The 21,697-nt window shown below is 34.6% G+C and overlaps 1 protein-coding gene across 1 annotated transcript in view; it reads left to right on the top strand.

The window, feature by feature from the left end:
* SPATA5 (spermatogenesis associated 5) overlaps nt 1-21,697 on the top strand; it is a 236,264-nt gene that overhangs the window by 15,225 nt on the left and 199,342 nt on the right. Inside the window, exons 9-10 of the mRNA XM_045552319.1 lie at nt 2,086-2,341; nt 16,479-16,633. Of these exons, the coding sequence (XP_045408275.1) occupies nt 2,086-2,341; nt 16,479-16,633 (411 nt within the window). The remainder of the gene's footprint in view (nt 1-2,085; nt 2,342-16,478; nt 16,634-21,697) is intronic.

Below are 21,697 nucleotides of genomic sequence, written 5' to 3'. Positions count from 1 at the left end.
GTCTTTGGATATTCTAGGAAAAAGGAAAAATATTAGCCATAGCAACTAGAGGAAAGACCCATGAAATAATTAGCTTCAGTAGATTATTTAGTATTTTGTAACAGATAGGACAGCATCATAACCTGACATGTTTTTTATGGTATATAAAATAATATATTGTGATAGATTTCTTTTGTGGTAAATGCTGTTAACTTAAAAACCTGAAGCAAAGATCAGTAAGGAAGATTCAGTGGTTAAATTTTCAGTGATTTTATTAAGAAATTTCATGAGTGAGTCTTACTACTCATGTAAAAATTGATTCAAGGATTTGTGCTAGGCAAGTGAAAGGAAAGAAAATGAGAATAATGGAAAATGTGTAGAACGTTTAAAAATAATCTACCCCTATTACCAGATTCTATGATAGGTATACGTTCTTGTATTAATAAAAAAACTGTATGCTAATTATGAAAGGAAGATACATAGGACTAATATAGAGAATAGCAATAAAAAAACAACCCTTTCAGACTCTTGACATCCATTAACCAAAAAAATAACACTTTTTATCTTGGATTGTAAATAACTAAAGGTTATTAGGAGCATAATATGTTAGAAACAAAAGAAATTTTAGAAATCATATAGTCCTGAGCCACTTGTGCACATTAAAAAACTGGACAATTAGAACTTTTTGGGTTTTACTGTCTAGTGGTAGAAATTGAATATGTGAAAATAATATGAAGGTTTGTTATTAAGTCTGCTATTTACTAACGTGTTGATAATTTTAAGGGTCTGCAGGAGAAAGGTTGTCACCTGGTAGGGGCTGGATGACCACCTGGTTCTCAGTCCTGGGGCAGTACCAAAGTGTGATTGTCATGTCCCAGGCTTGATTCTTAGCTTATAAAGTTGGAGAATTTAATGTTGTTAGCATGTTGGAGGTGGTGGAGCTCTGAGGACTGACCCATGATAGCAACATTTACAAGAGACTGATATATAAATTGGGATGCCAGTTTGTCCGTTCATAATACAGTAAGAAATGTAACTATTAAGTGGATCAGATATTTGTGTTTACAGATGACTATATTTTCACCTTGAAGGTAGATATATTCTGTGTCTCTAATATAATAAAGCAGTATTATAATCAGAAGGGTTCTAGTTGAGTAGGAAATCAGGTGGCAGGCTCAGTGTTGGAGTATTTTAATCACTATGTCAGTCGCCTCTTTATGTCTGGGATAAGTCTCTTGTGGATTGGTGTTCTTGGCTTTGGGCAGGACAGGAAGCATGTGACACTGACGTTTTAGTCTGAAAATATTTAAGGGCCTGTATTTGCGCTTCTAAACTCATAATTCATAGATTCACTGTAGTTCATACATTGTCTGTTGGCACATTAAATATAATTTATTAGGTTTGAGTTTTTTTATGTAAATCACATTCCAATTATGCCTGTCTCTGTGAGATTACACTTGGGTCACCTGAATTAAACATTGGATAATTTCTGTGGGTGGCTGATCATAGTTCTTTATTATTTGTTGTTCCTAATTTCATTTTCAGAGAGTGAAAGTCCATATGTATTCAAGAATGGTTGATACTTGGATATTGGTTATATTGTCTGTCTTTTCAGGAATTTAAAAATGTATCAAAATAAAAAAGAAACTAGTATGTGAAGAAGAATTCTTAGGCAACTTAGAGCCTTATTCTATATGTAGGTCATAATCTTTACTTCTAAGTAAGGAAAAGGACTATTTAAAACAACTAAACAGAAAACAACTAAATGGTAGACTGTTATATGTTGTTTATGAGAATGACGTAGGTTAGGTGATCTGGTGAGAGAAATGTCACTTACAGTAGATGGAGAGGTAAGTATTAGAAAGCTTTGTAGGGGAGGAAGTGGTTAGGCTGAGCTTTGAAAAATGTGTGATAAGAGTAATAAATGTGTAATAAAAATCTGTTACTGATAAAAGTAATAGATGGATAATAAAAGTATAAGGGATACGATTTAGTATCCTGGACAGTTAGATTTATCCTTGTCTATATAGTCAGTGTCAGCCTACTCCCCCCCTTTTTTTAATCTTTTAGAAAAATATGTAATTTATTTTCATTTTATTTTGTTAGGAAGGAAGTGAAGGACAAGTGTTGGTCCTTGGGGCCACAAATCGCCCTCATGCTTTGGATCCTGCACTCCGAAGACCTGGACGATTTGATAAAGAGATTGAGATTGGCATTCCTAATGCTCAGGACCGGCTAGATATTCTCCAGAAACTGCTTCGAAGGATAGCCCACTTGCTCACTGAAGCTGAACTGCTACAGCTGGCAAATAGTGCTCATGGATATGTTGGAGCAGACTTGAAAGCCTTGTGTAATGAAGCAGGTGAATGTGATTTCCTATAGTGAGTCTATATTGATGGACTTCAGTGTATATACTGATAGTTTATATTTCACTTATTTCTTAATGGAAATAGCTTTATTATTTCTAATCATAAAATATATATTTATTGAAAAATCCTAGATGATTCAGAAAACTATAAATAAGAAATAAGAATCACTCTCAGTCCTACCTCCTAAAGAAAGCCACTGTTAAAGCATTTACAGTTGACCCTCTGTATCTGTGGATTCAACCAACTATGGATTGAAAATATTCAGGGGAAAAAACCACAATCAAAAGTAACAGTACATCAACAAAAAATAATACAGAATTTTTTTGAGATTTGCAACAATTTGAAAAAACTCGCTTTTTCTTTTCTTCCTTTCTTCCTTCCTTTTCCTTCTCATTTCTTTTTTTGGTAGGGGGGACAGGGTTTCTCTCTCTGTTGCCCAGGCTGGAGTGCAAGTGGCCTCATCACAGCTCACTGCAACCTCAAACTCTTGGGCTCAAGCCAGGCTAGTTTTTCTATTTCTGTAGAGATGAGGACTCATTCTTGCTCAGGCTGGTCTCGAACTCCTGTCTTCAAGTGATCCTCCCACCTTGGCCTCCCAAAGCTCTAGGATTACAGGTGTGTGCCACTACACCTAGCCTATCTTTTTCATTTCTGATTGAGGTTATTTGAATCCTTTCTTTCCTATTACTGGTTAATCTACCTCACAGTCTATATGGTCTGTTTATCTTTTTACAGAACCAACTTTTTGTTTCATTGATCCTTTGTATTATAATTTTTGGCCAACAGCTTGAATTTGAGTAAATTATAAACTTGGTTAATAGTGTGACTTAGAAGAAAGCTAATACAACTGTGATTCTGTGAGCATTTAAAACAATACCATTACACTCTAAGTGTAAGTGCTGTAGAGTGGACGTAAGTATATCCAACTTATTGAACATACATTGGCATACCCATATATTATGTGTGCATTGAACATAGGAAAAAAAATTTATTCCATATGGTAAATTTGAATTACTCTTTTAGTTTTAAATAAAAGAATTGAACATTTAATGTTGCATCCCACCTAAATTTAGAGAAATTATTAGGGGATAATTTGAGTGGCTCTCAGTCTTTTAAAATAAACACCTAGGCAAGTTTGGACTCACACCTTTTTTATTTTTTTAAACATGGTAAGTTTCCTTGGGCAAATGGAAGAAGTCACAATCATTACACTGACCTTAGATTTACTCGTAAAGTTAGAATTATTTTTTTAAAAAAGAGTCATGGTGATATCAATATTTGGAGGCAATATTAATGACTTGTACAATTATAGGTGCTCAGTAAGTATTTTGTCATAGAATTGAAGAAGGATAATCTGAGAAATATATGTGAAAGCTGGGAGACATAATTACTACCCCTCACCCTTGGTAGAGGTGAAAAATGTTTATTAACCTCAGGCTTGAGGTTAGTTTTGTTTTTGAACACCTATTGGGATTCATCCTTCCACCCCGTCTCCCCATACCCTTGGAAATTCCTGCTTTGTGCTTAGGAAGGAACTCTAAGTGGTTATTCCTACCTTTATAAGTAGCAAAGAACAAGTTGTAAGTGCCATGTAATCCTCAAAAATGTAGAACAGTGAGGCTGCATTAAATAAATGCTGCTACTTTTTTAACATTTTTAGTCCATTTTTGCCTTCCTACTGACAGATTTCTTGGCTTTGGCTTTCACTGTGGAGTTTAACTAATTTTGTTTAGAACAAGTGCTTTTCAGGAGGCATTTTTATTATTTACCAGTTGTGCTGTGCTTAAGTGGAGTGCTTATGAGAGGCCACTGGCATATCTGAGTAGATAATTCACCTTAACCAGATTTGTGGGTTTGGATGCTAAGAGACTCCACCTTTAGGAGATGGAGAAGGGTATGTAAGTTAATTCTGTCTCTTTCTATTATTTATTCTCCTCCATGGAATTAAAATTCATTCACATGTTCTTAATTCAGGACTGATCACTTAGAACAGGAATTCTGAAACTTTATCATGTATCAGAATCACATGATAAATCTGTAGAACTTATTAAAGCAGATTACTGGGCCCCACCCCCACAGTTTCTGATTTAGTAGATCTGAGCTGGTGCCTGAGAATTCAAACAAGTTCTGGGGTGATGCTGCTGCTGCTGTTGCTGCTGGTATGGGGACAACTTGAGAGCCATTGACCTAGACCATTGGTTTTTAAACATCATTATGCATCAGACTCACTTGGGAAGCTATATGCACGCACCTACACACATTTTTTCTCATGCTCGCACATTCAGGCTCACACATTTCCACCTGATAACTTAATTGGTTAAGGGAAGTGGGGAACTGGAATCTGGATGTATAATGTTTCCCAAGTGATTTTTTTTTTTTTTTTTGAGACAGAGTCTCGCTTTGTTGCCCAGGCTAGAGTGAGTGCCATGGCGTCAGCCTAGCTCACAGCAACCTCAAACTCCTGGGCTTCAGCGATCCTACTGCCTCAGCCTTGTGGGTAGCTGGGACTACAGGCATGTGCCACCATGCCCGGCTCATTTTTTCTATATATATTTTAGTTGGCCAGATAATTTCTTTCTATTTTTTTAGTAGAGATGGGGTCTCGCTCTTGCTCAGGCTGGTCTTGAACTCCTGACCTTGAGCGATCCACCCGCCTCGGCCTCCCAGAGTGCTAGGATTACAGGCGTGAGCCACCGTGCCTGGCCTCTCAAGTGATTTTTGAAGTAGCCAGTCTTGTACTTGCCTGTGAGCAGGCATTTGAGTCATTGATCTAGGTGAGTGGTTCTCCAACTTAAACATATGTTGGGAATCACTTGTAGAGTTTCTTAAAACACAGTTCTGGGCTGTATTCTGATTCAGTAGGTGCAGGTGGGGCCCAAGAATTTTGCATTTCTAACAGGCTTGCAGGTGATGTCAAAGTTGCTGGTCCAAGTACTACACTTTGGAACCAGTGATTTAGGCCAGCTACCCAATTTTTGAAGATTCTCTGTAACTTATTTAAATAACTGGATTAAATTTTGGTAATGTAATTCTTTTACTACCTCTAATAGTGTTGAGTTTCTTCCCAGAGTTTTTATGTGATAGTAATGTACTATTCAAAAGCACGTCATCTAACCATCCCACTCAAGGGGAAATGAATGTCCAGATTTGTCTTGGAAGTATGTATAATGGTTCTGAATAAAACTTAAAAAGGCAAATAATTCTGAAAGATAGAAAAACCATAAGTAAGGAAACAGTTAAGAATTAACAATTAAGGATACAAATAAGAACCCAGACATGTGTTTTTCCTAGAACATTTGCTTGCTTATGATTTGTGGACCTGTGTATTCATTGTGCTTTTTGTGTGTTGTGTCTCTGAGGGTTTTCCCTCTTCCTGGACTGCGGTGTAGTGGAGGAAGCTCTGCCCTTTTAAACAAAAGATGCACAAGTGTCTAGTAATAGCATGAATTGAAGTGATCAAAAATGTCATAAAACATAGTGAACTATGCTTTCTAATTGTTTTTGTAATCCAAAGGTTATTGTTTGTGGGGTACTATTTAATAATACTAAATGCTTGTAGTGTGTATGTAGCTTGTGTATGCTTTTCCAGAGGATAGAAAGTTAACAGTTTATTCCATAATTTGTAAGAGTGATACTGTATCTTTTGGAGTGTGCTTATTCTAAACTTTTCTAATATTTTATTCAAGTGTTATTAAATATTTTCCGTATCTTTTAACTTTATTCCCATAATGAATATGAAAGTTGGAAACAGTACAGTAGTTAGTGTTGCTTTGAACACTTGGATCTCCTGTTATCTGAGCAGATACAGCGTTTAATGTTGATGATTGGGTATGAATCTTATTTTCAAATGTTATATTTTCTTTTTAACTTTTGAGCTAGAGTGTGGTTTGATATGTCATGACTTATTCAAAGACCTAATGTTTTATAGTTCACCTTTTTAAGCAAAGAGCAGCTGTATTTTGAAATGTTTTATCTCAAGCAGACAAGTTGTTTACAAGCTTGACTCTAACACATCCTGACATCTAATGTCTGTTTGTATTCCTCCTGGGATTAGGCTGCCTTTCTAATTAATTAGTTGCATCACCTTTTATTAATTCTCTCAAAATTTATAATCTTTTAAATTAATAACATAGATAAGCATACCGTACTTTTTTGGAAAAACATGAAATGTTAATTATGTAGCAGTGACATGAATTATATAAATTCTGTTGAATGTTAGAAGATGCTTAGCAACAATGTTTTCCAAATACAGGGATTTATTATAAACTTATCCTTCTAAGGCTGCCTGTGTCATTTCAGGAGAGTGAATATAAATAGAGCTTGATTTCTTCAAGAAGTGGACTCAGTCATTTTGTTTACAGTGAAAGGAAGTATTTGCTTCACATCTCTGAGAATTTATCTTTAGCATCCTTGTTGATTACACATCATTTCAACATGTTCATGCCAAATTCTTGGTCTCTGATAAGACAACATCACAGAACAGGAATAATTAAAACTCTTTAAAAGAATGATTTTTGTCATTATAGCACTTTAAATAGGTCTAGTAACAATTCTGAATCTAATTACTGTAACTTTTTTTGAGATGGAAAATTTTATCTATTTTGTCTAGAGTTCTGAGATAATTTATAGCTCATTAGTCTTCCCTCCTACTCCCCACTAGCTTATTTTTATAGGAATTCATGGAGCATCTACTATGTGCACATTAATAATAGTCCAGCTGTTATGAAAGGTTCTCTAACTTTTTTACCATTTTTTGAATTCTGCCAATGTCATTTTTTTGGTAAAATTAAAATATTGATTCTGTAAAAATTCAGTATTTTTAAATGAAGCCCAGGAAAATAATGGGGTTTACTGGAAAGATTATGGTGAACTCTAGATTCAAATACATTACACTTTACCAGCTGAGAGACATTGGCCAAGGCATTCAACCTCTTGAGTTTTGTTTCCTCACCAGCTAAATAGGGATAACATTATATTGTTAAGAGTCTTCATGAGGTTTAGAAATATAGCCTGGCAGTAGTGGTCATGGTTTATATAGGTCTTTGGTAAGTGTCACTTCATTTCTCTTTGTTTTTCTTTTGCCTTTGGCAAGGTGATATTTAAACATTTTAAAAAAATTGTATTTTATATAATTTATGTATTTCCTGGTAGAAGTGTCTTTGAATTTTGGCAATATTCCTGATACTTTATGAACTATTCTTGGCTGTGCTATATAAGAAATACCAGGGAAATCTGGCAGAATCCTTTACTTCACTCGAGTAGTGATTTTTTACTAGATCAGTAAAGGTCTTGCCCATCAATATGAATATGCAGACTAGAACTAGATAAGGCTCTTTTGGGATAGCCTCCTTGATGGATTTTCTTGCGGAACTTGGGGGTGTTATGTCATACCTAGGCAAAGTCATAGTCTTCCCTCCTCCACCCATCTCATGCCACATGTAAGTTCACTGTAGGCCCTCAGTAGAGCAACAGAAGTAGGACTACAAATTAAATTGATGTATATGTCATATCACTCTAATGCATTTTATAAGGGGCCATATATTTATTATTATAGCTGGATAAACAGTAATTATGCAGCATAATATCTCATAAAGCAATGAATTGCCCCCTCTGTTTTGAAATTCTGAAATGTAGTGATGGAATATTAGATTTGTGACATTAGAATTTGTCCTACTGCATAAATATTATAGATATCATATAGAGAGGGTTTTTTGTTTTTTTTTTTAAGTAGAATCAGGGTCTTGCTCTGTCACCCAGGCTGAAGAGCAGTGGCACAAACAATAGCTCACTGCCACCTCGAACTCCTGGGCTCCAGTGATCCTCCCACTGCAGCTTCCTGTGTAGCTAGGACTACAGGCACACACCACCATGCCTGGCTAAGTTTTAAATTTTTTATAGAGACAGGGTCTCACTGTGTTGCCCAGGCTGGTCTTGAACTTTTGGCTGAAGCAGTCCTCCTGGCTTGCTGCCTTGGTCTCCCCGGGTGCTGGGATTATAGGCATGAACCACCATGCTTGGCAAGAGAGGGATTTTTTTGTTGTTGTTAGTGAAGCAGGTATTACGTTTGCTACTCATTTGAAGTGACTGGAGCTGAATGGTTTATTTCAGAAAAACGGGTTGTAGTTTTGATTCTGTTTAAACTCTAAATGACATATACCATTTACATTGCTAGTGGAAAATTTTCTGAGCGGTTTTCCCATGACTATAAAAGTATAAAACTTGAGGAAAGGTTTTCTTTCTAATTAAAACAATCACAAAAGTAAAACTAGTCTATCTGAATAAAAGTTATTTCTGAGAGTTATTCTTGATTCCTTTTTCTTTTACTTTTTATCAAATCCTGTCAGCTCTATTTTCAAATTTATTCAAAATTTGACTTCTTAGAAATTAAGTTCAGTTCATCTGTACTATTGAAGTACCTTTTTCCTCCCTACTCTTCCCCCCCGGCCTCTCATCTCTCTTTATTCTTTACATTGTCTAACTTGTAGGACTTTGAATTACAGGTTGTGGACATAAGGACAGGTCTGGGTTAGAGTTATGGACTTGAGAATTATCAGCAGTTACACGGTGACTGAAGTTATAGAAATGAATGAAATCACTAAGAGAGAGTGAGTAGAGTTCATTCATTCATTTTTTGAGCCAGGCACTACAGTAGGTGCTGGGGCTACCTCAGTGGATAAGACAGATGAGGGCTGTCTCCTTATGGAGCTCAAGATACAGGGAATTACAATACAGGTGTTGGGTGTTACATGAATGATCAGGGAGGTTCAGAATACTAATGAAGAGAGAAGAGGGATCTTGGTTAACACTACCATTCAAAGGTTGGGTTGTTAAAAAAAGATCTGGGATAGGAGACTGAGGAATGGCTAGAGAGATGGGAAGAAAACCCAAAGAAAGTGGTGACTCAAATGAAATGAGGGAAACTTTTGGGGGAGGAAATAATGTAGTATTAGTTAACACTAATTCACTCATTGAATACTTGTAATGTGTTAACCATTGTTTGAAGCACCTTACATATATAAATGCATTTCTTCCTCACAACACTATGAGATTATCTTTATTTTATAGTTGAAGAAACTTATGTCAGGAGGTTAAGGAACTTACAATCACACAGGTAATCAAGCTAGGATCAATAGTATTAGAGACCACAGTGACATAAAGTGGTTAGTTTCCTACCTGGAAGGTCAGGAGAGCCCTGGAAGAGTCTTGTACCTAGCTGCTAGATTATAGTAAATTGAGTGGTGATTCAGAGTTGAAGGAGCAGAGATAGTGATTGTCAATTACTTTTTCAGTTTTAATGGTGTGCTATTATTTAGAGTTTTTGTACCTTCCATAAAAAAAGGGATAAATATAGTTGGTCCTCCCTCTCCTTTTGCCACCCCTCTCTCCTCCACCAGGTGAAAACCAGATCCAACTATATTCCTTCATTATTTTCCTGGTTCCTCTCCTATTGCCTGGGCCCTGCGTTAGTCCACCCAGTTGTGGATCTCTAACCTCTCTTAGCACAAGAATTGTGCTCTGATCAACATTTTTTTTTTATTGAACTAGGTATTTTAGTAAGATTGCTAAGCCAGACAGCTAAATAATTTGATATTAAAAATTTGAAACTAAAAGCTGTATCTTTAGGGAAGTTTGTTGAAACCTGAGACTAGTGAAGTGATTGTTTTAGAACTAGAATACCTTTTCAGAGATAGTTCAGTACGTTCCCTTATTTCACAGATGAAGAGAGACTATGGGATATATGTAAACAAGCAGTTAGTGAGGTGTAAGCCTTGGCCCAAGATGCAGTCTGGAGACAAGTGTGCCTTCCACAGTGCTATTACTTTTAAAAGCAACTTTTGAAAGTGATAAGAGGTTCAGAATAAACTGTAATCAGTTTAAGTTACAGCAGTCACTTGTAATATAAATAAAGTGAGAACCACAATACCCTCTTTGAGAGTATTCTGTTTTTGCTTTCTTTTCTATTAATGAGCAGTGAGAAATGAAACTCTCCCAGTAATATATCACGTGATACTCATCACCTTGTCTGTACTTAATACAGAGTTGAGGGAGAGTAAAGACTCCAGATAAAACAAATTTTCTGGTCCTGGTATTCTGAGGAAAGTATATTTTAAAAAGAGAGACTTAGATTTTTGTTATACTTGCTTTCAGTCTTCATATGCATGAGTATATCATTAGGAAATTTTATGCTCAACTTTTAGAATTCAGATATGAGATCCAGATGCCCATGTTTTATGTTACTTCTTCATATAATTAAGTTTCTGTAGATAATAATTCTAAAAAGCATTATTACTCCTCTGATCAGTTTAAGTTTATTATTTGTTACTATCTAATGAAGGAACTTAATTGCATTCTTAAAAATAACCCATAATTTAGCAAACATTGAGTATAAAAGTGTAACAGGATTCCATATGCATGGGGCAAGATGATGTTTGTTGATTGCATCTGGAGCAGATGGTTTTGAAGAGCATGAGTTCAGAATAATTGCTCTTGTCCAAAAATGGTTATATCTGGATATTGATATGGAGGTTGAGGTGGAAGGAGTCATACACTGGAAAGAATGTGTTGACATTAGTCTTGCCTCGGGCATTTTGCCTTTTCTTCCCTTCCTTGTATCTTGTTTTCCATTCTTAAAAATTTTAAGAGCATTGGAAAAAAAAATAATGAAAACAAAATGACACATCTATTGTTTAATTAGCCACACCTGTTTTTTTCCAAGTTATGTTTCTTAAGAACATAGAAATACTGTTTCTGTTTGTTTACATCTTAAAAAATTAAGTTCCAACTTAGAAAAGGAAACATAGATTGTTTGCTCTATTTATCAGTGATGTACATGTGTCCATTTGCTCCTCTAGTCAATTGTCTTCTGGTTTCTAAAAATATGCATATTTTAAAAAATTTAATCTCTTGGCATAGATTACTGTATGACATTAGGAATGGTTGATGGCCAATAATTTAAATTTACCATCATAGAATCTTAAGCAATTTAAACTTAAATATTTAGACAAGATATATTTTAATCTTCCATTTAGTTAATGAAGTAACTGATGGCCCAAGGAGCAAAGTTTTATTTAAACTTGGACTTGAGCTAATGGCTAGAGCTATAGAGGATTGGTTACATTAATATGATAGCTCCAGGGATCTTTAATTTCTGTAAGCTCTGATAATACATTTAATAAGAGTAGCATTTATTATATAAAATAGGGTATATTTATATACAGTCTAGAATCATAGTACTCCAGAGTGGGAAAGAATCTTAAGGCCTGTGGCAGGAATCTCCAGGATCCCTTGTTACATTTTTATAGCTTTTGCAAATCAGTAAAGTTCCATATTGTTCTTTTCCCCTTTCAGACAATCGGCTATACTTTATCTTATCATGTATCTACAGACAAATTAATAGAGTTGGATTTAGGTTTATTTAAAACATGTTCTTTCATATATAAGAACTCTTTGAGGACAGGGATTTTGTCTTTTGTTTTCTACAGGGCCACATAATGTCTAAAGTGCTCTGCTTATTCTTGCCTCTAGGCCTTTTATATGCTGTTCCCTCTACCTGGAATACTCTGCTGCCTCTTTGGCCTCAGTTCCCATTTTTTCAGGTTAACATCAACTCATTTTTTAGATCTAACTACTTGAACTTAGACACACGTTTTAGTCTTTCTTCATTTGTGAAATAAAGGAATGTACTAAATGATTTCTGTGAGGGTTGTGTAGGTGATCTTTTTTGTGTGTGTATTTGTTTTGTATTTCATTAATTTCCATTGTCTTCATTATTTCCCTCTTTTTTTTTGGTTTATTTTTTTCTTTTTCTAATTTCTTAAGATGAGTACCTCATTGATTTTTCAGTCTTTTTTCTTTTCTAACATGTACATTATGCCTGTTAGTATCCCTCTAAGTATAGCTTTAGCAGTAACCTACAGATTTTCATTATATTTTTCATTCTATTAACAAAATTCACAGTTTTCATTGTGATTTTTTTGAAGCATGAGTTATTTAGAAACAGATTGACTAGTTTACAAATATTTGTGTATTTTTTGGTACCTTTTTGTTACTGATTTTGTTATTCATTCTCCTGTGATCAAAGGATTATACTTCATGATTTCAATCCTTAAATTGTGTGAAGAGTTGCTTTGTGTCCCAGCGTATGGTCAGTTTTCGTACATATTCCAGATACACTTGAAAGCATAGATATTTTACTATTTGAGGTATTGTTTTTTATATATGCTCATTAAGATAAATGAGTTAATTTTGTTTTTCATAGCTTCTGTATCTTTTTTTTTTTTTTGGTTGCTAAGGGAAGTGTGTTAAAATCTGCAAGTTAAGGTTGTAGATTTGTCTGTTTTTCATTTTAGTTAATTTTTTATATATTTTGAGATTTTGTTATTAGGTATCTATTAATTTAGAATTTTTATGATCTTGGTAGATTGACCCTTTTATTATCCCGAATGTCTGGTAATACCTCTTGCTTAAAGCCTATTTGATAGTAGATAATAGGTATACTATTATCCTTCTGTTTGTATGGTATTCCTTTTTGTATTCTTTTACTCTCAACCTTTCTGTATTCTTACATTTCAGATACATCTCTTATAAGCAGCATACATTTGGGTTTTTTAAAAAAATACATCTGATAATTGTCATTCTTTTAATTCAAGTACTTAATACATTTATATTAGGGTAATATCTTAAAATACTTAGGTTTAGTGTACTACTTTTTATTTGTTCCATTTGTTCTATGTTTTTTTCCACTCTTTTCTTGCCTTCTTTTCAAATAAGAAAGTATTTTTATTATTTCATCCTCTTTCCATTATCTTTTTAGTTATACATTTTAACTGGTCTTTTAGTGATTACCTACATATTACAATATGTCTGCTTGGCTTATTAGAGACTAGTATGAGAACAGTGCAAACACTTGGGAACACTTTGTTTCTTTTTACTCCTAAAATATTATTTTTGTTATTTTATACAGTAATTATCCATTTATGTTTATCTACATGTATTGTGAGTCCCTAAGAGCACCCCCAGGTTTGATGCTTTACTAGAAGGAGGTGTGAGACTCAGTATATAATCATAGTTATGGGTATGATTTAGTACAGGGAGCACAAATAAGTGCTTATATTTAATCTACTCTCTTTACTTGGCCAGAATGCCTTTACTTAAAAACCTTTATTTTTTTTTTGGCCGGGCGCAGTGGCTCACGCTTATAATCCTAGCCCTCTGGGAGGCCGAGGCGGGTGGATCGCTCGAGGTCAGGAGTTCGAGACCAGCCTGAGCGAAACCCCATCTCTACTAAAAATAGAAATAAAAAAATTATCTGGATAACTAAAAATATATATAGAAAACATTAGCCGGGCATGGTGGCGCATACCTGTAGCCCCAGCTACTCGGGAGGTGGAGGCAGTAGGATTGCTTAAGCCCAGGAGTTTGAGGTTGCTATGAGCTGGACTGACGCCACGGCACTCACTGTAGCCCAGGCAACAAAGTGAGACTCTGTCTCAAAAAAAAAAACCTTTATTTTTTAATTCTTGATTGAGTATGCTCATTGATGGTCCATTTTCATCTTTTAATCATATGTTTATTTTAGAATTAGTCAACAGAATTTTGTATTCCTGTCTAGAGACTAAAATGAGTGATAAAGCAAGGCTTGAAGACTTATCTTCTATAAATTCTATAAATTTAGATTTATAATCTAAAATAAGCAATTAAAAATTCTGAAAATATTTTTAGAAAAGATTACATCATTGAAATGTATGTTTACTTACTATTTGGATATGTTAAGTTGTGCTATGTTCATTACAGAATTAGTCTTTGTACTTTTTCTTAACTTTTGAAAAATTCATGCTTCTTTATTCTCTTGCTTTTTTTTTTCCTTCTCTGGTGAATTACTGCTATTTTCTTGCTATCCTCAAGGTGTGGAGATTTTGCCCAGCTCTAAATTCTGTGGTTGTATTAGAAATCATAGTAGTTTTGTTGTTTTACAAATACACATTTATATTATATTATATATGCTTTTTAAAACTATACATTGCCTACCTTTTCCAAATCTCTTCCTCAAATGAAAATAATGGGTGTTGTCTATTGTCACATTTTATGCTTGCATGAGATAACAAATGTGGCAGGAAAATTATTAGACCACTTTCCCTGTTTCAGTTTTTCTATCTTAGTACAGGTAAGAGTGGAGTATTTGGGTCAAATTAGAAATATTGACAGGTATTGCCAAATAGTCATTTGGGACATGAGGAAGAGTTAGTTATTCTGCTCTTTTGATTACTTCCATTTGTGTTAGATATTTTAGAAACAGCTTAAATTCTTTCAGGCCACCAACGTGCTGTTTAATACAACACAGCACTTTACAGATGCTCCTTGACTTATGATGGGGTTATATCCTGATAAACCTGTTGTAAATTGAAAATATCATAAGTTGCAAAGATGTGGCTGACTGGGTGCGGGGCTTTGGTGCCACTGCCTAGCATCACAAGAGAAGTACAGTTTCTACCGAACGTGTATCACTTTTAGGATCATTGTAAAGTTGAAAAATCCTAAATCAGACCATCGTAGATTGAACCATTTTTAGTCGGGACTATCTGTATTATTGAAGTTTTTTTTTTTTATGCTACTGCACCATTAACTAATAAGTATGTTGAGCAATAAAGCAACCTAATTTAACATTATCTTAATCTGTTTTGTGCTGCCATAACAAAATACCACAGACTGGGTAATTTATAAAGAACAGAAATTTATTTCTCACAGTTCTGGAGGCTGGGAAGTGCAGGATCAAGGAGCTGGCAGGTTAGAGCTCAGTATCTGCATCTAAGATGGTACTTTGAATGCTTTGTCCTCTGGAGGGGAGGAATATTGTACCCTCACATGGCAGAGCAGGAGAGAGTGAGCGCACTCCTGCAAGCCGTTTTTATAGCAGCACTAATCCATTCCTGAGGAGTCCACCTTCACGACCTAAGCATCTCTCATTAGGTCTTGCCTCCCAGCACTCTTGCATTAGGGATTAAGTTTCAACATGAGTTTTGGAGGGGACAAAAACATTCAAACAATAGCAATGTTTATTCTTCTGTCACAACTGAAGGGTCTGAGATTATGAGTGCTTGCAGAAGAGTCACAAAAAAGACGGAAAATTACAGCAACTGAAGTAGCTAGAGTAGCAGCATTTGTACCAGTTCCCTAAGTTTCAGTTTTCACAGAGTGACACAGTGGGCTGGCTGACACCTGAGTCCATACAAAGTTGCATTATGGGAGGGGAACCTTGAACTTATAGAACCCGAATCTTTTATAATAGGCAGCAAGGATGTCTATCCTTTGCTTTGGTGGGAGACATTCTGTTTTCCTATATATAAACATCCTTCAAAAGATAGTTATGGAAAGAGGCAGTCAGTGCTTCTACTCTCCAGGTAAGCAGAAAAGTAAAGAATTGTTTTTCAGCGTTTTGGAAGGCAGAAGAACCAAATGGACATTTGTAAGATAGGCCTAAAATAAGTGATTTCTAGATTTTAGATAGCAGGGATCTGTTTTTTGAGTGTCTTTGTATTACTCACTTTTTTCTTACTGGTGAAAGATACTCAACCCTCTGTTTTGGAGAGTTTGTGTCTACCTTCCTTGAATCAATGCTTCTGTTTCTCTAGGAAAATTCACATAACTGTGAAGTCTGCTTCTCTCTTGTGTTCCAAAGCCACATTTCCAACTGCCAACTGAATATTTCCTTTCAGATATGCCAGTGACTCAAAAACCTTGTGTTTCTAGTTTGAATGTATTTACCAAAAGGGCAGGGGCATTTTACTCTCTTAAATGAAATTCTCTAAACAAATTATTTTGATAAACTTTATGGTCTTTTTTTATGGCTACTGTTTTGTAGGTCCTATTTTATATTTGCAAAATATCTGTATTCTCATATTTAGTATCAGTTTGTCATATTATCATTGCCAAAACTGAGCACTTGGATTTTTGCCTTTGTCCTCCACATTCTTCCATCTCTTTTCCCACCTATCACCTCACCCCTGTACGTTCACACAAGAGCAAAATATTGTAAATGCTATAATATGCATGGGGCTTGTATTTTTGTCATTGATTGTTCACTCTGCACTTATAGAGTAAAAGACATATCTCGTGTTACTTTCCTCTTTGCAGGTCTCTGTGCCATGCGGAGAGTCCTGAGGAAACAGCCTAACCTCACTGATAGCAAAGTTTCTGACGTGGTGAAGATTACTCTGAATGATTTCTTGCAGGCAATGAATGGCATCAGGCCCAGTGCCATGAGGGAGGTAGCAGTTGATGTCCCAAATGTAAGTCATTTATGCTCGACACTAGCCACACTGTTTAATTCAAAGTCTAAAAGAAATTGAGACTCCAGGAAGACTGACTTCCTAGGCTAAACTTTAAAAAAACAATGTCTTTCGTAACTGAAATTTTTATTGAGATAATTGTAGATTCAGTGCAGTTGTAAGAAGTAATGTAGGGAGATCCTGTGTATCCTTTACCAGTTTCCTCTAGTGGCAACATCTTGTAAAATTATAGTGCAAAACCATAAGCAGAATATTCATATTGATATAATCCATTGATTTTATTCAGATTGCCTGTTTTACCCATTTGTGTATGTATACATATGTTTATTTAGCTCTGTACTATTTTATCTCTCATAAAGGTTTGTATATTCATCACCATAATCAAGATAATGAATAGCTCCATCACCACAAAGATCCTTCATAACTACCTACCTCATTTCGGCCCTCATTTCTAAAATTTTGTTAGAAAGGTTCTATTGATGGAATCACCCAATATGTAACCTTTTGGTATTAGCTATTTTCATTTAGTATAAGTCCTTGGAGATTCATCCAAGTTGTTTTGTGTATCAGTAGTTTGTTCCTTTCTATTGCTGAGTAGTAGTGCTTGTGTTTTTGGGGTCATATTAAAAAATGCACTGCCCAGACCAATGTCATGGAGCTTTCTCCCTATATTTTCTTCTAGTAGTTTTACAGTTTCAATCCTTATACTTAAGTCTTTAATCCCTTAGTTGATTTTTTATATATTATGTGAGATAACCAGGCAATTTCATTCTTCTGCATGTTAATATCCATTTTTTCCTATCACATATATTGACATGCTGTTTGATTACCATAGGTTTGTAGTATATTTTGGAATCAGGTAATGTGATGCTTCCAGCTTTGTTCTTTTTGCTAAAGATTGCTTTGGCTGTTCAGCAACTTTATGTTTCCGTGTGAATTTTAATAGTTTTTTCTATTTCAGTGAAAAATGCCATTTGAACTTTGGTAGGGCTTGCATAGAATTTATAAACCATTTTGGGTAGTATGGACATTTTAACAATATTAATTCTTCTAATACATAAGTGGGGATATCATTCTATTGATTTGTATCTTCTTTATTTCATCAGTATTTTATAGTTTCTAGTTTATGGATTTTTTTTCTCTTCTTGGTTAAATCTTTCATATGTATTTAATTTTTTTGATAGTATTTAAAATGCGTTTTTAAAAAATTTTTCTAATTTCTTGTTAGAGTATACAAATGCTACTGATTTTTGTATGTAGATTTTTCATCCTGCCACTTTACTGAATTCATTTATTAGTTCTAACATTTTTTATGGTGGAATCTGTAGGGTTTTCTATATGTAAGATCATGTCAGCTGCAAACAGACCATTTTACTTCTTCCTCTCCAATTTAGATGCATTTTATTTCTTTTTCTTGCCTAATTTCTCTGTCTAGGACTTTCAGTACTATTAATATATTGAGTGGAAGTGCCAAAAGTGAGCATCTTTGTCTTGTTCCTGATCTTAGAGAAAAAGCTTTTAGCTTTTCACTGTGGAGTATGATGGTAGCTGTCAGTTTATTATATATGGCCTTTATTATGTTCAGGTACATTCTTTCTATTCCTAATTTATTGAGAGTTTTTATCATGAAAGAATGTTAAATTTTGTCAAATGCTTTTTCTGATTCTGTTGAGACGATTATATGATTTTTATTCTTCATTTTGTTAATGTGATGTATCATGCTTAGTAGTTTGCGTATGTTGAGCCAGCAGCCTTGCATCCCAGGGATAAATCCCACTTGGTATTGGGGTGGGGTCCTTTTAATGTGCTGTTGAATTTGGTTTGCAATTATTTTGTTGAAGATTTTTGCATTTATGTTCACCAGGGATATTGGCCTATAATTTTCTATTCCTACAGTGTCCTTGTCTGGCTTTGGTATCAGATTAGTGCTGGCCTCATAAAATGAGTTTGGAAGTGTTCTCTTTAATTATTTGGAAGAGTTTGAGAAGCAATGGTGTTAATTCTTTAAATGCTTAGTAGAATTCACCAATAAAGCCAGTCAGTTCTTGGGATTTTCTTTGTTGGGAAGTTTTTGATTATTGACTTAATCTTGTCTTAATCTCCTTGCTGATTATTGGTCTGTTCAGATTTTCTATTTCTTCATGATTTACTCTTGGTAGGTTACATGTTTCTAGGAATTTATCCATTTCTTCTAGATTATCCAATCTGTTGTATAATTGTTCGTAGTAGTTTCTTATGATGTTTTGTAGTTCTTTGGTATCAGTTGTGTTGTGTCCTCTTTCATTTCTGATTTTGTTTAAATCTTCTTTTTTTCTTAATGGTCTAGCTTAAGTTTGTCAATTTCATCTTTTAAAAAAACAAACTCTTAGTCTTATTGATTTTTTTTTCTTGTCTCTATTTCATTTATTTCTGCTCTGATCTTTGTTGTTTCTTTCCTTCTAACTTTGGGCTTAGTTTGTTTTACTTTTTGTTGTTCTTTATGGTGTGAAGTTAGGTTGTTTATTTGAGATATTTCTTTTTTTCTCAATGTAGGCATTTATTGCTATAAAATTCCCTCTTTGAATGGCTTTTGATGCATCCCATAAATTTTGGTATGTTGTTTTTCCATTTTCATTTGTCTTAAGATTTTTTTTATTTCTTCTTTGACCCATTGGTTGTTCAGGAATATGTTCTTTTATTTCTACATGTTTGTGAATTTTCCAATTTTATTCCTGCTGTTGATTTTTGTTTCATATCATTGTAGGCAGAAAAGATGCTTGATATGATTTCAGGCTTCTTAAAATTTGTTAAGACTTGTTTTCTTGCCTAACGTATGATCGATTTATCCTGAAGAATGTTTCCTTTGCACTTCAAAAGAATGTGTATTCTCTTACTGATGGATGGAATGTTCTATATATGCCCGTTAGATCCATTTGGTCTATAGTGTTATTCAAGTCTGCTGTTTCTGTACTGATGTTTTTGTCTGGATGATCTGTCCATTGTGGAAAGTGGGGTTTAAAGTTCTCTAGTGTTATTGTATGGCTGTCTATTTCTCCGTTTAGTTGTGTTAATATTTTCTTTATGTATGTAGGTGCTCCAGTGTTTGGTGCATATATATTTACAATTGTTATATCCTCTTGATGAATTGGCAGCTTTCTCATTATTTGATAACCTTTTTTGTCTCCTGTGACAGTTTTTGGCTTAGTCTCTTTGATCTGATGTAAGCATAACTACCCCTGCTTTCTTTTGGTTACTATTTACAGGAAATATTTTTTCTATCCCTTCATTTTCAGTCTGCATTTGCTCTTAAAGTTTATGTGAATCTCTTGTAGGCAGCATATTATTGGATCTTGTTTTTGTTTAAATCTATTCAGCCACTCTGTCTTTTGATTAGAGAATTTAATCCATTTCTATTTGAAGTAATTATTGATAGATAATGACATTCTGTTTTATATTACCTTTGTTCCTTTCTTCCTCTCTTGCTGTCTTCTTTTTTGATATGACGGTATTTTGTAGGGGTATGTTTTGATTTCTTTATCTTTTGTGTATCTACTATAAGTTTTTTTTGTGATTACTATGAGGCTTACATAAAGTATTTTATAGTTAAAATAGTCTATTTTAAGCTGATAACTTCAATCAGACACAAAAACTGTACACTTTAATTTCATCTATTCCTACATTTTATGTTATTGATGTCACAAATTTATGTCTTTTATCCATCATTAACAAATTATTGTAGCTATAATTTTTATTATTTTTCTTTTAATTTTTATACCAGAGTTAAAAATGATTTATGCACCATTATTACAGTATTAGAGAATTCAGAATTTGACTAAATTCCTACTTTCACAGTGAGTTCTATACTTTCGTATGTTTTTGTATTGTTAGCACCTTTTTATTTCAGCTTGATGAACTTCCTTTGGCATTTCTTGTAAGATAGGTCTAGTGGTGATGAACTCCCACAATTTTTGTTTGTCTGGGAAAGCCTTTATCTCTCCTTCATTTCTGAAGGCCAGGCTTTTCTGGTGTAGTATTCTTAGTTGGCTTTTTTTTTTCTTTCAGCATTTTGAATATATTATCTCACTGTCTCCTCACCTCTAAGGTTTTTTCTGCGAAATATACTTATAGGCTTATGAGAGTCCCCTTGTATGTGATGAGTTGATTTCCTCCTGTGGTTTTCAAAATTCTTTGACTTTTGAGAATGTGATTCTAATGTGTTTTGGTGAAGCTGTCTTTATTTTAATTTGTCTAGAGTTCTTTGGGCTTCATGGATCTGGATGTTCATTTCCTATTCCAGATTTGGGAAATTTTTGTCATTATTTCTTTAAATAAACTTTCTGCCCTTTTCTCTGCTTCTTCTGGGTCTTTCATAATGGGTACATTGGTTCACTTCGTGATGTCCCATAAGTCCCTTAGGCTTTTTTTCACTCTTTTTCATTCTTTATTCTTTTTGTTTCTCTGAATGGATAATTTCAAAGGCTGTGTCTTTGAGTCCACTGATTCTTTCTTCTGCTTAATTGCATCTACAGTTGAAGCTTTCTGTTGAATTTTTAGTCATTGTGTTCTTCAGCTCTAGAATTTGTGTGTGTGTGTGTGTGTGTGTGTGTGTGTGTGTGTGTTTATGGTTTCTATCTCTTTCTTCAACTTTTCATTTTGTTCATACATTGTTTTCCTGATTCCATGTATTTATCTGAGTTCTATTGTAGCTCACTGATCTTCCTTATAATGATTAATTTTAATTCTTTGTCAGGCAGTTTGTAGATCTTGGGTTCTTTAGGGTTGGTTACTGGTGCTTTATTTTGTTCCTTTGGTGGTGTCTTGATTCCCTAATTACTTGTGATACTGTGGCCTTATGTTGTTGTCTGTACATTTGAAAAAGTAGACAGCTCTTCTAGTCTTTACACATTGGCTTCTTTAGGGAAAGCCCTTCCCCATTCATCTCATCCAGTGGTTCTTGCTGGGCTATCTGGTGGGTTCTGTAGGCTGGCTTGCTGCTGGAGTCCTTGGGTGGCCTGGTGTCTTGGTCCACAGGGGGCAGGTTTGGTGCTGAGGTAGGAGTAGAGCCAGACTCCACAGGGTTGGGTC

This window comes from Lemur catta, chromosome 5, assembly GCF_020740605.2.
Source record: "Lemur catta isolate mLemCat1 chromosome 5, mLemCat1.pri, whole genome shotgun sequence".
In the NCBI taxonomy this organism is placed as follows: domain Eukaryota; kingdom Metazoa; phylum Chordata; class Mammalia; order Primates; family Lemuridae; genus Lemur; species Lemur catta.
This window is presented reverse-complemented; position numbering and strand designations above follow the sequence as displayed.